General features: G+C 39.7%; 1 protein-coding gene across 1 annotated transcript in view; it reads right to left on the reverse strand.

The window, feature by feature from the left end:
- Positions 1-2,224: 2,224 nt before the first annotated feature.
- PLCL1 (phospholipase C like 1 (inactive)) overlaps positions 2,225-18,445 on the reverse strand; it is a 308,994-nt gene continuing 292,773 nt past the window's right edge. Inside the window, exons 6-7 of the mRNA XM_075180082.1 lie at positions 3,648-5,680; positions 2,225-3,610 (exon numbers count right to left, since the gene is read on the reverse strand). Of these exons, the coding sequence (XP_075036183.1) occupies positions 5,498-5,680 (183 nt within the window). The 3' untranslated portion in view covers positions 2,225-3,610; positions 3,648-5,497. The remainder of the gene's footprint in view (positions 3,611-3,647; positions 5,681-18,445) is intronic.

The following is an 18,445-nucleotide window of genomic DNA, read 5'->3' on the forward strand; positions in this document are numbered from 1 at the left end:
TGCGCAAACAGCGGGGCAAACCTGCGGGCTAATTGGAACAGCTGGGGTGTAATCAGAGAGCTGGGCTCTCATTGGTTTGCCTGAGTATTTAGGGCAATGAGGTCTGCTGCCTCATTGCCGGTTATAGCTTCTGTGCTCCAGTCTGCTGACCTGCTTGTTCCTGCTCTAGTCTTCTGAGACCACTTCTGATTTACTGTGTATGACCTTTGGCTTTGAACTGACTTCGCATGTGTATCCTGTGACCCTGATCCCTGGCCTGTTTACCGTTTCTGCTATCCGCCTGTGAACCTTGACCTCAGCCTGTTTACTGATACCGCTGTCTGCTGCCGGCCCTTGACCTCTGCGTGGACCTTACTCCGCTTGCCTGGGTTCTCCCCAGCCGGTACACACTTCACGACCCTCTGTCAGTCTGCAGCCCAGTCTGTCCCCACCATCAGGGGCTCCAGTGAACACCTGACTGGCAGAGTAGATTCCGGGTTGTGTTGTGCCGGCTGGTGGGGTTCCTAACACTTTGTCGGTGTATAATTTGATTTGGTTTCTGGAGAATGAAAAAAAACACTGCAGGGATTTACAGGGCAGCAGATGTGGAGCGGAAAGAGAAGAGGATCAGTCTTGCAGTGACCATTATTATGCAGATGGGTGAGGGCAGCGCCAGATAGTAATGTCAAGCAGTGTCCAAGATACCATCATCATTTCAGATGAAAGTTTGGAAGAAGAAAAGAAAGGGCCAATACTTCTCAGGCTTCCAGTGATGCAACAGGCATGGCCATAAAAATGGCAAAGCTGCAAGAATATCTAAAGTCATTGAGGGGAAACATTAATGATGTGAAAAAAAAAAATTCAACTCAAAAAAATTATTTTGATTTGTATCACATGTATGAAAAAGTACTGCTGAATTGCACTAGGCAGCTCAAAAGTTAAATTCCAAATATAGTTCAATCATAGTGAAATCATATACAGGATTCAACCATAGTAAAACAATCTTTAGCAATAAAAGTACAATGATAAATATATAGCATTCAATCATAGTATAATCACATAGAGTATTCAATGATACACTATATGTGATTACATATAGCATATGATTCAAGCGTATAGCATATGATTTAAAATTAGTGTGACTAATCTTCCTCTCTTGCGGGTCTTCATATGCCTCCCCTCTCTTTTAAGCACTCCACTGGCTCCCCCTCCAGTGGCGCATGCAGGGGGGGTTTCTGGTTCTCCAGAAACCCCTCCCCTCCACGAACCAACGGTACTGTACAGCAGCCGCGGCGCTGTCAAAGAAGCGTCCGCGGCAGTGCTGTATTGTAGTATAATACAGCACTGCCGCGGATGCTGCTTGACAGCGCCGCGGCTGCTGTAGAATTCAGACTCGCCGAAATGGAGCTGCTTCTAAATCCTGCGTTCGCCCCTGCCCTCCACTATAGAATCCTCTACAAACTCCTCTACCTCACCTACAAAGCCCTCTCTAACTACTTTATCTGGGAGTTTTCTACAATTTCTGCATTGATGCACAAAACTCATGCTTTTGAGTGGTCTGCAATTGCTCAACATACGTTTACCACTTTAAAGAAGGCCTTTACCACAGCTCCACTCCTTGCTCCTTAACCTCATCTCCATTCATACTCCCCCGGGCACCCTGCGCTTAGCCAACTACCGCCGCCTCACCTCCCATCTGGTTACATCTCACACCCGCATTCAATTTCTCCTGTGCAGCCCCCCTCCTCTCTGGAATGATCTCCCTTGTTAAATCAGGCTATCCCCTAGCCTGCAAATATTCAAAACGATCCCTCAAAACCCACCTGTTCAGGAAATCCTACCCTTCCTCAGTCCCCTGCACCTCAACAATAGGCCCCTGCCCTTGGTCTCCTCTTCTCCCTTGCCTTTGCATCTTCATCACTGGCTCTGATCCTGTTAGTTGTGCCCACACTCCTGGGCACAGACTCAGCTTGCTTTAATTCACCCCCCATCCCTCCTCCTTCCCTTTTTCTAGTTTCTAAGTGTTCTGGAATTTACTTAGATCTCTTCGCTTGGTGTACCTGTTCTCAATTGGGTTAATAATTTAATTGCACTTGTTTGTATTTTCCTGTTTGCCATGTTCTGTTTCGTCCTATGCTCTCTGTGCTGCGGACCTTTTGTGGCGCCATATAAATAAAAGATAATAATAGGAGGAAGGTGCATTAGTCAAAGCAGGAGATAATGATAAAAAACATGATACTTTTATATTTTGTTGAAAGGTTTATTTTCCAGTAATGTGCAAAATAAAATGTTTGTGTTAATCATAAAACAAGATTAAGAATACATTAACCCCATCATTGCCAAATAGGCTTGCAATCTGGTGCAGACCTTCATGAATATAAAGGAATTAACACAAAGATAAAAATAAAAATAAAATTAAATTATTACTTCAGTTCAGAAAGTTAGCACATTATATATCTCTTCATCAAATACATTAAAAAGGTAGCTTTTCAAAATAAAAGCTGTGCTCTTCAATAAATATATTTGTTTTTAATCTTATCTAGAGAACACACATCCCCATTAACCCTTCAGAAGCCAGTGGAGAGGCCTTTGCCCTGAGTTCCTTGTAGCTCCTGTTCCCACCAAGGCGCAGTATGGCATAAGTGTATTCCTCTAATAAAGGGCTGTCCAACTGATGGATGCAGCTCTCCTAAGCTTTTTCAAGGCTCTCACCATCCTTGAGAACCTCCACAGACTCTACTTTAAAACATAATATTTTTGTAGTAGTATTCTGCCTGTGAGCACAAAATTGTAAATAATTGGACAGCACTGCTCTAACATACTAAGGCTGGAATCACCAAAGAGTAATATACATAAACTATACAGCCCTAAGGTGGGAGGGGAACTGCTTGAACTTGCATGAACATTTGATAATAGTCCTTCCCTCTGGCATCAAAAAAGTTGAATGAGCACAAAAATACTACACTCAAGCAAAGTACCGAAGAGACATAGGTATATTAGATGCAGGAGCTAGAACTACGCACACTTAATTTATCCATTTTTTTTTCTGTTACACAGGTTATTTCAGAGTAGAATGTTGTACTGTGTGAAGATGAGTGTTTAACAGAAGGGCAGGACAGGTTTAGGAAACCTTAAAATACCTATCTACTGAACTACAAGTCCATATACTACCACTGTCCCATTATCCAAAATTCTATTGGTGTGTAACAAAATAGTATATGAGTATTGTCACGTCAAATGGGGGCATGGCTCATTAGTTTGTGGGTATGACCTGTCTTATCCTAAATATTTTTCCTGGAATGTTGTAAAATATGACAGTCAAAGTTTGCTCTGTCACCCAGCATCTGACAGTGACAGCAACAAGAGAGCCATATGATGACTATAAGCAACAAGGTACATATTGAACTTGAGCTGCTGCAGCTGTAACAATTGTCAAAATAGAGATAAAGGGTGTCTATAGAGAAGGAGATGTCAGTACACATGTGTGGAACTATGAATGCTGCCTGTTGCATACCATGGATGTCTCCAGAATGTGCTTGTCTTTAATGAAGCTGCAATTATTGTGAACTCAATGTGAAAAGTATGACAGTTGTGCTAATGCCATGGACTCTGCCATAAGCGGACTGGTTCTCTTCATATATGCATTTCACATATAACCATGGAAACACGCAGGAGACGGAGTGAAAGCGCTCCTTCACACTAACAAAAACATGTGTAACGGTATGTTTGTCACCGGTTACACATATTTGATATATGATGAATCATACTTGGCAACTCTCCTGGAATGTCCGGGAGACTCCCGAAATCCAGGTCGGTCTCCCGGACTCCCGGGAGAGCAGGCAATTCTCCCGATTCCTGGCTCTGCAAATTAAATGGAGGGGGCGTGGCGTAGTGGTGCTGTGTAAGCGTCATTGTGGCCCCACCCCCTATTATATGCATGTCTCCTGTATTAAAGAGTTTTTGAAAGTTTTACGAATGCCTAATAGCAAATACGTATTTTGCAAACAAAACAAATGGTTATAAATATGGATGTGTGCATGTGAAGTATGCCTGGAGTAAATCAGGGCCATATACGATTACTACTGGTGCAGACCTGCACATATCTTGTGATAGTTGCAGCTTTGCACATAACCACTATTGCTGCTTTTTTTTTAGCAAATGCAATTCGTGCCTGCAATTTGGTTTGCAATTGTGGCCAACTCTGCATGAGGCCCTAAGGCTCAATTACAAACCAGAAAAATGTTGGACGAGCCCTGCTATGCATTGTGCGGTGTGTGTGCACATAATGCACTTTCAAAAAAATTTGGAAAATGTTTTAACATTTTTGACAGTAACAGACTACTGTGGTTCTTTGCTTTAGATTTTTCAATTTATGCATGTGTCTGGCTTACGCATCACAAATAAGACTGAAAGCAATATGAAGCTACAAAACTAACATTACAATATGTGCATTAAACCAATATTAGTCAAATAAGCATTTATCTTTACTAGTTCTATTGATAAGGATTCCACCAATGTCACTAGATCTGCTTTGCAACTTACTTACATTGTATTAAGGTGCCTTATATAAACTTTCTATTGCTCTTTGGAACTGAGGTTTGGGATGCAGTTATTTATACATATGTAGCCCGCAATATTGCACCAAAATAGTGGTTGCTGTTTGTCACGGGCTACACTTGTACCTAAGCAAGTAAAAAATAGACACATAGTTGTAAAGTTTAACATCACATGATCCAAGTAACATACAGCTAAAAAGCATATGTCCAGCAGAAAACTTCATTCTAGTTATGAAAAAAGTGAAATGTTAGAATATTAGATAATTTCTTAAAGTGAAAATATGTATAAACATACACCAAATGGCTGTATATCTTGGTAGAAATGGCCTCTCTGTCTGTCATAAAATAACCAATGTTAGAAAGCATTGTTGTCTGGATTCTCAGTTTCTCCACCCAGCTTACTCTCTTCAGGTACCTCTTTGGATCCTTGATATATTCTATTCATTTGTGTGATATTTTCTCTCCTTTGTCTTGAGGACAGTTTCTGGTAGTAAATCTGACAGCAATATATTATTAACTAAACTCTGCTATTCCATAACAACACATCTTGAAGAACTATAAGAATAACTTTTACTTCACTTTTTATAAGGTGTCCTTGGTAAGTTAGTCAGAACATCTCTGGCAGGCTTCAGAACTGCTTGAAAGGGGTGATTACTTACACTGCTATTTAAGACTAAACACAATTATTACAATGGATGCCAAGTGGCACAGTTTGGCATTTTGAATTTTCATTTGAAGATAAAATAAACTTCTGTAGTCAGTGTTGAAATGTTCATCCTTTGTTCACACAATTGTAATTTTTCAATGAAAAAATTATTGTAGGATTCATTTTATCACATTGTACGCTTCTATTAATCTAGTAATATATAGTGCTCTGATTTTGAATATATGCATTTTTTGACTGCCCCTTGGATGACTAAAAGCAGCCCTGGCAGGCCAGTTGCCATGGTAATTTCTATGCCTCATAAACGACCATTTTCATCCCCAGTATCCTTCTCTTCTATTGCTTCTAGGCCTCGCTTGGATTTCACGTCAGTTGCTGTACTTGAAACTTTACTTAGACCACTGGATAGACAAGCCTGTTGAATCTGCCTCATGTTCTCCATAGCTTCATTTTTGGCATTCTTCAGTAAATCTCCCTGTCCCTGCAAGTAAAGAAAAATCTCTAAATAAACAGCTCATAAATACGATAATTAGGCTCCTTCATTCACAAAGAGCTCTTCGTTGAATTCAAGACGAGATGTACAGTACTTATATAGCTCAAACTCCTAAGAAGTTTTAAACCAGTAGAACCTACAAATAGCTTAGTAGCATGCTGTGATTCACCGCAAATTTTGCACTTACTGGTCTGAAGCAGGATCCAGTCTATCTGTGCCAAGTAGGATTAGAAATATATGTTTTGCATGGATGTGTAATGTGGATGTGCATGTCACCCTAACATCTACCTGGGGATGCAATTATGTCAAATGCCCAGCTTAGCTCAGTCCCTCTATCCCATCCCAGGGTGTATGCACATGCACGTGTAAAAAAGGCAAACACACAACTGATGAAAGTAATGGGCACCAGGACATTTGTTTGAATAAATAAAGTATATGTATGTATTGACAGCTTCTACACATAATCTTCACAACTCTTAACACTTTGCAACATACATCACTAATTCACATCTATACCTTTCAGTATAATCATCAATTATCATACCACTAATCACTAGGCTTATTGGGAAATAAGTTCACTTTACATCAGGACACTTGTCAGATGTAAAAGACATGTTCCTCACTTTACTTCTGCTCTGGGGCTTCAGGTGGGAGATTATTGCTTCCCCTTTCCCCATTTGCAGAATCTCTCACAATATGTCTCTTTCCATGCTGGGTGATCCCCATGTATTGAGGTTCTGCAAACTCAGACTCATATAGGTTACTCATTATCGTGCATTAAGTGCTATCCTTGTCTTATAGTTGACACCTACTCATAACACTCCCTTATTGCTCTGTATTTCTATCTCAGACTAGCCCCCAGTCCTGTCATTTAAAGGTCTCTAGTAATTTAGACAGACACCAGTCCCAGTCACTAAACGCAGCCCCGATCTGTAATACCTATCCCAATAAATGTGAGCAAACACCCAAGTAACATTGGCGTTTAGCCACGTTATGCGGGACCAGAATATTTTACAATGTAATCATTTATAATGATATAAAGTAAAACCATTCTATGTTCTGTCCAGAATGTGGTTTCCATGTTCTCTTGGTTTAGTAATCAAGCAAACAACTGGGTGCCCAAATGAATTGTTCCCCACAAATCTGAGAACAATGTTGTTTCATAAATGAGTCACTTCCTATTGAGATATGCTTAGACCCAGTAAATACATAACACAAATAAAATTTAAAACATATGTAATTTTTTTTTAAAGACTTTGCTGATTTTAATTCCTGCTCAACAAGCCCTATGCACAAATGCCCTGTTTTAGTAGGGACACAGTGATATCACAGAACTGAAAACAATTGCAGTAGGCACCAACACTGGAGACAATGTTCTCAGTGGTGGCTCTTTTTTCTTGATTACACAAGATTAGCTTCATGACTTCATGAAAAGGCACCTCATGACAGGTGCCTTTTCTAAAAAACTATAGATAGATCATACTTGCCAACACTACCAGAATGTCCGGGAGACTCCCGAAATTCGGGTAGGTCTCCCCGACTCCCGAGAGAGCAGGCAAGTATCCCGCATACCGAAACTCACTTCCCAAAATGACATGATTTGCGGTGAACCGCATCATTTTGGCCCACCCCCGCGACAAAATTAAGTTTTTGTCGCGGGGGGTAGTGCCAAAATGATGCGATTCACAGCGCCCCAACCCCTCCCGTCCTCCAATCACGCCCCCTGCCTGGGATCTCCCGGAATTCACGTTTTAAACGTTGGCAAGATAGATGGTGAGTGTGAGCACTATTCTGTTGGAATCTATGGTTGTAAATGCATTGTATTTTGGACAAGAAAACAGTGGCCTGGTTCATACTTATGTTAATATATGCACTTATTCAACTATAATCCTATGACCAGATATTTTACTCATCAAAAATGAAGGTAATCTTGCTTATAAATAGGATGAGGAACATCTGTAACATATAATTAAATGTTATGACTGAAAAACATTTGAAAACACTGGGCCTGATGCTGAGCTGCACGCTAAAACAGCATAATTTACAGCCGTGTGTACATTGGTGATTGTAGTTCTACCAGAACCAGCATTCACACACTTTAGACATGTCAGCACTTGCTGGGGCCTGTAGTTTACCAGGAAAAACAAAAGCCATTTTAACCTATTTTTTTTTTACACTTTTATTACTCCACACCTACCACACCAGGGATGTCAGAAGAGCACTAGTGCTCCAGCACATAGCTGTTTTATCCTGAGGGCTGCAGTTTGGGCACATTTGTTTTGTAGGCTCCATTCCCATTGGGAAACAGGCTAGGACTGTGGACATTATGACAGGAAAAGTGAAGATGCCTACCAGAAGATTTCACTGCTATAATGTCTCAAGCCCAACCTGCAATACCTTGTCCTGGTAGTGGCTTTTTCAGAGGGAATCAATGCTGTTATTATTATTATTATTATATTTGCACCAGCCCTCAGGAACCCTCAACTGATATGCCTACTGACAGCTGTATTTGCAGATCTGCATGAGCAACACTCAGGCTGCTCTCCACCATTTTGACTCCCCAGGTGTCACAAACTTCGCAGATACAGCATCTGAAACAGCCGGCCGAAACTGCAGTCACCTTAGTCATTTACCAATGAATACACCTTTTCTGCCACCACAAAGGATTTACTATGGAGTCCTTATGTTCACCAAAACAACTTATTCAGATTACACACTTAAATCACATACACCTGTAGCATGAGCCTCACTTGGCTTTGTAAATTCACAAAGAATCACAGAGAATATGCTAGATTAAATGTATTTAATACGAAAAATGTTTTCAAGGCTTAACTACAAAACAGTTATTAACAAGACAGACATACATAATAAGTTGAACAAATAAGCTTCAGAAATAAAATAGGAAATAAAACCAGAATCACTAACTTATTGGTGTAAGACTTGGCGTGAGAAGAGTACACTTTGAGAAGGATGGCACACTTCAGCCTAGATACTGAAGGTCTCCTCTTTAGAAATGTACACTTTTAATGTGTAAGGCAGAGGATTTTAAACCTTTCTCACATGGCTATCACCACCCAACTTTGGAAATTAACTATCGCAATGTTCTCAGACTGCTCCCACCCTCATCTTTGAAAATTAACTATCACAATATCATGGCAGATTGATTCCCTTAATGACACAGGGCTCTCCAAGTAAGGTATCTATCCCTGAGATATATATTTTTGGCATTTCAGAGGGCATGATTCTCACCTCTGCTTGAGTGGCAGGACTATATACACAACTCTGGAGCTCTCAGAGATGTTATCTGTCTAGCATAGTTACTTTTAAAAGACTCTTGACACCTGTATAGGTCACTGGTGTGAGGGTATAAAATAATTAATAGTTATTAAGATGTTCAAATATATGTGTGAAATGCCTTAAAACACTACATACTACAGATGCAGGACAACGCCTTGAAGAAAAACAAGTGTTTCCTATGGAACAGACAATAGCAGGATGCCAGACTAAAGGAAGCGGCCGAGAGGAAAAGCACGTAATGCTGAACAGAGGATGTTGCCTTATAAGTATTATTGTTGCAAAGAAATGTTTGCTGAGCTAAAGAGATTTCCTTATATGTCCTTGTCGTTAACCAGTTAATGCTGTACCCTAGGTATAAATAAAGGGTCAGCCTGCAAGGACCCTCAGAGCTGATTTTGAAACTGCAACACCATGTTTGTGTTTCATTTCTTCACTCTCCTGTTAACAGCATCATACCAAATAGGAAATCAGGTTATCAGAGATTGATAATGAGGGCACCATGTCTTGGTACCCCGACATTTTCTGGGGACTTCGTCTGGGATACTCAACATACCAGCCCAGGACTGACCAGAGACCTCCTCAATCTTCAGGAACAGCAGACAAATCCGTGCGGTCAGTAGTTGAAGTTTTGTGCATTTGCAACTCTCTACTCTATCTGCTCTTCCTGTAAGATATAAGATGGGGTTCAGTAGGGGATGATATAACGGGTATTTGAACAATTACTGAATAACCTGTTTTCCTGATATATTTGTTTTTTGTGAAAAATAGATAAGTGAATGTATGTGTTTGTGTCGATACAGGATGTATATAAAAGGATGCAAATACATAACTTATTAATTGACCTCAATAATCAAAGGCATTCCTCTATACTTGTTGCTGAGACCTCGCCTTGTTCTGTGTAGATGATTGTCTTTGGGTTTGAGAGGTCATTATAAGAATCCTTCGCTCCTGTAAAGATTGAGTGATATTGTACTGATAAGAGATGTATAAGGGGACAACATAACCTTGAAATGACTGATCTGATCAAAGACCCGTACCTTGCACATGCAACTGAGGCTTGATCTTGTTTTGTGTAACGTGCGACCACTTGGCCAGCTGTCAGTCTACAAGGGTCCTCAGCTCTCTTAGAGGTTGAAAGAAGTAACAACTGAGTAACATGGTAAAAGTGCAGAAAGGTTGCTCACTGATTCTGGTAAGGGTCTTCCGCATTTCCTTGTTAGGTACCTCTGTTAAGAGGCGCCTGAGGTCAGAGGATAGGTCTGTCTACTGTCCCCTGTCTACTGTTTACTGTCTATTGTCTTAAGAAAGATTAGATGACACCTTCAGAAGAAATAGCTGAGTGGATTGGTGGAATTATTTTAATAGTAATAATTGTACTAGTATTAATATATTGTTCATAAAGGGGAGCGGAGGGAATCAGAGACATGCTGTGGGGAGTATAAATGTCAGAAAATAATCTTAGTTGTCCAGACTGTAAATGTGTTGTTATAATTCAAAAGGCATTGATGATACAAACTAGTAAATTGATAGCGGTGATAGGAACTGACACTGATTGTTCAGTAGCATATGGTAAACATAAGGAGGGAATTTTTAATCCAACGATATATACAGCAATAGTTGGAAGTCACGGTTGTCCAGACTATCTAAAAACCCAAATAGGATTGGGATGGTGGTAAATATGTTATTTTTTTTTACCAGAAAACATTAGAAGGATAGGGCCACTTACATGTCCATTAATTAATAAAATATCAGTGAAGTATGTACCCAAGTTGATCAAGCAATCCATAACAGGATTGAATTGTAAAGGTGTATAAAATTAGAATAACAGTCACTTCTCAGGCACACTAGGGGCCGGTATTCCCAAAACTGCAGTAATGGGGGCCCATGGCAGTAAAGGTATGATGGTACAGACATCATACACTCCTGCGGATCTAGTTAAGAAAAGAGAAGGTATTGTGGCTGTTAGAGAAATCCATATAATCTTTAGGAAGGCAGGATTGCCAGATTTTCAGAAAGAATATTGTATATGGATTACTAGGAATAATAAAGAACACCAAGTATCAGCATGGGTAAGTGCATGTAGACAAATAGAACAAGAACAAATGGTAAAGGAGGAGATGTTAGAAGACATCCAGGGACATACAGCTGTAAACTTGCCTCCTACTCAGCACCCCCAAGTGCATCATCAGACCCACATAGTCACCCATTAAAAGGGACGTCAGGACAACTACCCCCTGTAATAGAAATTATGATATTTTTAATTAAGCAAGATAAGCTGTCTGTTCTGCTCTAAGTGAGAAAGATTTACAGATGTCTTTGTTCAATTGATTGCAGGTCATAGCTACAATTTAAAGGATTTTGTTTACTATTCTTATAGTATGTAACCACAAGATTGGTAGGAAGAAGGTATGCCATGTTTTATGTATAAATATTAGTATACCAGTTTCAGTAAAACAGAACTGATTAATCCAGACAACAGTGTGAGTCTCAGATCAACTCTCTAGTGTGCACCGTACACCTGAATTAGAAGGTATTTTACTGGTGGCAAAAGGTCTATTGCCTTTAACATGCTTAGAGGCCACAGTGAGCTTCGAAAATCTTCCTGAAAAACTGCGAAGGAGTCGGGGAGAGGCAGAACCAGGAACCGCGGTGGGTAGAAGTTTTATTCTGCTCTAAAAAGGTCGTTGTTATTTCTGTGTCTTCTAAGATTCATCAGTTTGATGTGAAGGTTCAAGAATACTCACCCTTTTAGTTCTGGTAAGATTCATTGTTTGTATTTGTTATATTTTGACATATTGCTTTATATGTCTGTTGTTGAAGAAAAGTGTACAATAATATTTAAATTAGCCACTGAAGGATTTAGAGTTAACAGTATTTGTGCTGGTAAAAATTCGAGAAAGCCTTTTAAATTCAGAGGGTCATTCTTTTTGGCTATTGGAACTTGAGAATTGCACTGGACTATTCTTTTTATGCTTGTGTATATATTGTGGGAATTCACTATCCCACGTCTAGCTGCAGTCTTATTTTTCATATATTCTCTTTTGCTCCAGATATAATACTTTTTGTATTGGTTGTACAAAATGAATTAGGAAAAAGAAAAGACAAATTACACATTGTGCATATTTTTTAGTTTTTTGTTTGTTTCTGTCTTACTACCTGTGAGTGAGAGATAGAGAATGGAATGTCTTCCCCTTCCTATTCTATGTAAAAGACTTCAGTGTGTTGAGAAAGGGAGGGGATATGAGCAGAGGGGGAATGAAGTTGCAGATTCTCTCCCCAGTTTGTTCAGTGTGGAAGAGAAGGATTTATTTGACAATATATGTGGTTGATAGAACAGAGGTTTTCACGTGTGCTTCAGTAATTCAAGAGTATTTTAAATATCTCTGCAGTGGTAACAACCTAATTGAAGCTGAAGCTAATTGAATGCTGGGACTTGTAGTTCCACAACTGTATGCTGTAACATATCAGTTATAGTTATCTTTTTCTTCCTCTTTTAGCAAGAAAGAGAGTGTTTTGTGGATTACTGAAAGAATAATCTTTTCTGCTTTTCCATTTTTAAACTTGTATTAGTATAATTTTACCACATTTCTGGATATTGATTTGAAGGGATTTTTGTTAGTAATTTGATTTGTGGTACAATGTTAGGATTCCAACTAGGTCATTTAGGTCTATTGTAGGTGCAAATGATTTTTTTTTTTGGTGTTGCCTCTATGGATAAATGTATGCCTGCTGAAACGATATTCAGCTGAGAGAATGTTAGGTGAACATTTGTGTGTGATTTAATGTCAGACCCCTAGACCAGGTGAATTGAAACCAAAAGAACCTTCTGCCCCACCCGCATACAACGATATGTTGGATGCAGCAGCAGGAAATTCAGTGACACAGGCTATTTCACAGAGTCAAATAAATGAAGTAGCTGGTCCTGCTGGAGTAGCAGAAAAAAACAAAACAAAAAAAACCAACTGTAGGTTCTGGGGACTTGTGGTTACAGAGGTGTTTAATACATTGTACACAATTACTAGAACAGGCTCCAGCAGCTGTTGAATAAAAACAAGACACTCTTCTAATATGTAGATGACTTATTACCATGTTGCCAAACGAATGAGGGGTGTCAGGAAGAGACTACACCATTAATGAACCTTTTAGGGCAGCAATATTTCAAGGTATCACCCACAAAATACAAGCAGCGCAGAGTAAGATAATATTTTTAGGACATTGCATCTCGCAAGGTACCAGACACCTCACACAGGACAGGATAACTGCAATCCAGCAGGTAAAGCCACCACAAAATACCAAGGAATTAAGGGCATTGGCAGCTGCAGCTTTGCTAAAAGATAAAGTGGCAGACATAGTACCATGCAGGTCCCACATGCAGTTAAAGAAATACTAAACCAAGCAAGAACAAAGCATCTGTCCACAGCAAGGCTCACTAAGTACGAGGTGTCATTATTAAGTCCCACACATGTAAAAATTAAAAAGTGCACAGTTTTGAATTCTGCTACACTGTTCCCAGTTAAAGCAGATTCAACAGAGGGGAAAGAGGTGGGTGGGGACCTACCCACCCTTGATGAATCAGAAAGGGAGGAATGTATCAGTACCAGACAAAATACACACAAAAATTTTCCCTTTTCTGAGTCACATGACTGTGCTGAATTAATTAAGCTAGAAGTGAAGGAATTAGAAAATGTGACAGATGTCCCTATACCTAATGCAGATTGGAAATTATTTGTTGACTGTTCCAGGTATTATTATGAAGGGTCACCACACACAGGGTATGCTGTGACCACCCTAGAAGAGACTTTGATACAACAACCACTCCCACCTTTCTGCTCAGCGCAGGGGGCGGAGTTGCATGCACTCACTGAGGCATGTATAATGGCAGAAAACCAAACAGCTAACATATACACAAACTCCAGGTACGCATATGGCGTGGCCCATGATTTTGGGCCAATATGGAAGAGCAGGGATTTTGTGGGGTTAGCAGGAAAACCTATCAAGCATGTAGAACAGATAAGGGCTCTGTTTAGAGCTCTACAGCTACCCAGAAAGGTAGCTATATTGAAAGTCCAGGCACACACTAAAGAAAAGACTAGGGAGGCTATGGGAAATGCCAAGGCAGATGCTGCTGCTAAACAGGCAGCCCTTATGCCCAGGGTTCAGGTCTGTCATGTGACACAGGGTGAAAACCCTGTATAGCCTGTAAGCCTTGAAATACTGTAAAAGTTCCAGGAACAAGTCTCCTTTATAGGAAAAAAAAAAAGCCTGGGAAAAGGAAGGTGCTACATGTCAGAGAGGGCTCTGGAGAACAGATAATAAGTATTGTCTGCCCAGAAGCCTGAACCCTATGATGACTCAATTGGCACATGGGCTGGTCCACAATTCTAAAGAAGCTATGACCAATATTGTCTTAGGACATTAGATAGCACCAGGATTCAATGCAGTTGCTACGGCATATGCAGCAGCCTGTGTGATATGCGGAAAATACAATCCAGGTCAGGTAGTGAAAACACCACAGAAGAACACACCAAAGCCATTGTACCCATTTCAGAGATTGCAGATTGACTATATACAGCTACCTAGGGTAGGAACATAGGAGTATGTCTTTGTGTGTACAGATCTATTCTCAAATTGGCCAGAGATCTGGGCAGCGGCTAAGGCAACAGCTAAAAACACTGCCAAGAAACTGATAAGTGAAGTAATGCAAAATATAATGAAGGATATGGGGGTACAGCAAGGTTTTTATACCCCATATAGGCCTTAGGCAAGTGGAAAAGTGTAAAGATTGAATGGCACATTAAAGTTAAAAAAAATTCAGAAAATGATTGCAGAAACAGGAAAAACCTGGGTAGATTGTCTACCTTTAGCTCTATATTCAGTTAGAACAATACCAGGAAAGAAGCATAAGTTGTTCCCTTATGAAATATTGTTTGAGGGGGGGGCAAGACAGGGTGTTATTTTCCTCAGCAATTGCAACATAATTATGCAGATCTAACTGATTATTTAATACAGCTTACAAAGATAATGACTAATGTGCACTCTCAAGTTTTCTCCTCCATTCCAGATCCAAATAACGATACAGGAACACATGCCTTACAACCAGGAGATTGGATCTACCTAAAAAGGCACATGAGGAAAACTTTGGAACCCAGATTTGATGGTCCATATCAAGTGGTCTTGACTACTCCCACTTCTGTTAAGTTAGGAGGAAGAGACAGCTGGGTCCAAACGTCTTACTGGAAAAAAGCTGACGGTGAAAATGGAAGCACCATGAATCCTTTTCTTGTGATAATGTGCATAGCATTAGTAACAGTAAATGACTAACAATGAACTGGTATATAGAAATATGTTCAATGTGATTACGCAGCTATGGATTCAAACTGATGGAATGGGTGTGAAGTGTACAGAAAACTGGTGCATAGGAAGTTTTCAGACATACAGTATACTGAGGACCGAGATAATGTGTAAATTCCTCATATTGCCTATCCCACTCTATGCCCAGGTCGGTGGAACACAATTATGGACCCCGCAGATAAAAGGGGAGTATATAGATGATAAAAACAACACACATAACTTAGGATTGTGTTCAAGTACAGACAATGGAATAGTGTGCTCTAAAAAAAACCCTCAAGTTTATGAAACTTGTAAGCTAGAACATCCAACTAGTGTCTGTAATTGGGAGCTCCATGACAGGAGAAATGATATGTTTATAGAAGTAGCACCACAAATAGTGTGCTTAGTAACCCATGATAAACAAACTATAGAAATGTATAACTTGACTAATCCATTTTCAGGATGTATCCAAAATGTTACTCATCTAATATGGAGAAATGAGACTTATATATTCTATAAGGATAGGAAAGTCAATATATATCAGCAATTTATCCCAATTAAACTACCCTCCTATAACTTGATTATTAATCTTCAGGGGATAATCAATGCTATAAACAACATCCAGTGCCTGGCAGAACATTTGGCACAGGTGAACTATTCAGCTAATCATGCACAAATGCAGACAACAATAGAAGTACAGGAATTAAAATATGTAGCTCATCAATTAAAAGATAATCTGCAACACCATTGGTGGGATGTGTTCACAGGTAATTCCTCCACTGCAACAGGTATTTTTAAGGTAATGCTCCATCCAATACTGGTAATAATAGTGGTTTTGATCCTGTTGATTGTGTGGAATTGTTATTTGTCCTGTAAGTTTAGGAAAATGGTTAATCAGGCCATGACTCCAGTACCAACAAATTTTAATCAAACTCAAAAAGTATGTACCTCATGTAAACGGAATAACCCCTATCAAGCAAAAATGACATGTGTATACTGCAGTGGAATACTGCTAGGGAAAGAATAAATGATGCGAGGATACTTTCTCTTGTGAATGATTAATTCTCTATCCACATGGAGACTTTAGGTCTAAAATCTGGATAAATGTAGCTTGAGAACCAGGTAGCCCTGTATCATGACATGATAGGAAGGGTCAGGAAACACATGTATATTTGTTTAATGTAATAAAAAGAGGGGATTGTGAGGGTATAAAATAATTTATAGTTATTAAGATGTTCAAATATATGTGTGAAATGCCTTAAAACACTACATACTACAGATGCAGGACAACGCCTTGAAGAAAAACAAGTGTTTCCTAAGGAACAGACAATAGCAGGATGCCAGACTAAAGGAAGCGGCCGAGAGAAAAAGCACGTAATGCTGAACAGAGGATGTTGCCTTATATGTATTATTGTTGCAAAGAAATGTTTGCTGAGCTAAAGAGATTTCCTTATATGTCCTTGTCGTTAACCAGTTAATGCTGTACCCTAGGTATAAATAAAGGGTCAGCCTGCAAGGACCCTCAGAGCTGATTTTGAAACTACAACACCATGTTTGTGTTTCATTCCTTCATTCTCCTGTTAACAGCATCATACCAAATAGGAAATCAGGTTATCAGAGATTGATAATGAGGGCACCATGCCTTGGCACCCCGACACTGGTGCCAGTCAGCAAAGCACACTTTACATTACAAGGTTACATACAATATACACATTGTCATACATGAAAACTCAATGAAAAATAACAATCTATGATTAGACATAATACATAATCATCACACCAGGTATAAGGAGTCCTAAGTGTCAAATGCAAGCCAGTCTGCATTATCGCATATGGCCTCACAGCGAGCATGCGCAGAGCGAAATCACGCAAGTAACACCACACAAACTGGTGTAGTACTCATTCTGCATCAGGCCCATTGCCTCATAAAGAATTATCTTCCAGTCACAACAGTAGTTAGTAATACAATGCATATGAAGACAGCTCCTTAACCTTAATCTAAGCAAGAGTTGTGTTAGATTTAAATATAAGTTGAATGGTTTAGAGGTTTCCTGGCATTGTCAGTTTGTGGGTGAGTTGATCACAGTTGGGTGGGAGAGGAAAAAATAAAAGAGTGCAATCACGTTTAAATCATTTCAATTGTTGCTATTTGGATCTTTTAATGAAGGCTACACCTTAAGTGCAAAATCAAATGAAATTTCCTATTTGTGCAAGGTTTGCAATTCTACTGGCAGTTGTCTGAAAAATGCATTTGTGCAGCTTAACATAAGGAAATAGGAAAGCAAATTGTCAAATTACATTTACATGAAAGCAAATTTTCTGTACGAATCACACTATAAGGTTGTAATTTATTTTTGAAGTCAGGGATGGCTTTGAGCAGTGCTACTGTCTTGTCCTTAGTGCCCATCTGCCGATCACTTAAAAAAAATTAAGTGGAATTGGAATGCGCATGCGTTTCACTATGTGGCACTGGCAGCAGGGCCAAGACAGAGTTTGTGAAAGAGCACAGCCCAGGAGTACCCGATTCTGGAGTTAAAAGGTGACAGAGAACATTATTGGTATATAGATTGGCCCTCGGGCGCATAAGCAGCCAACGTTCTCCTTACAATTATGAACCGATAGAGATCCCTCCCAATATTATAGAATGAAATCAAAGAAAATGGCCTTTTTTCAAACTTTCAAAAGTAACTCAGATAAGACAGAGGCTCTTGCCCTCAATAGCCCATTTGACGATCAGCAGCGTTTAAAAGTCACCTTTAATTTCAAATGACAACCCCAAAAAATTAGGTATTTGAGGGTCTACCTAACAAGGCACTCCAAGAACGGAGGCCTTGGCCTCCCCTGCTTCCATAAGTATTATCTAACTATACATCTCACCCAAGCCGTCTTAGCCCATGATGTCCCACACACAAGAATTTGGGTTACGTTGAAGCTGACTTAATGAACATGATATCCCCCTATACCTTGTTTTGAGTAGATTCCAAGGACTTGCCCTCATCTTTGCTGTTTCCTATACCTTACGATTCTCTCTTTTAATTTGGAGGTATTACACTGACGCATGTAACGTCATTGACAACCGAGAGAGAATGGCCCCCTTGTGCAAAACAAAGCTTTTCACCCTGGTCT

The sequence above is a fragment of the Mixophyes fleayi genome, chromosome 7 (genome assembly GCF_038048845.1).
Source record: "Mixophyes fleayi isolate aMixFle1 chromosome 7, aMixFle1.hap1, whole genome shotgun sequence".
NCBI lineage: Eukaryota > Metazoa > Chordata > Amphibia > Anura > Limnodynastidae > Mixophyes > Mixophyes fleayi.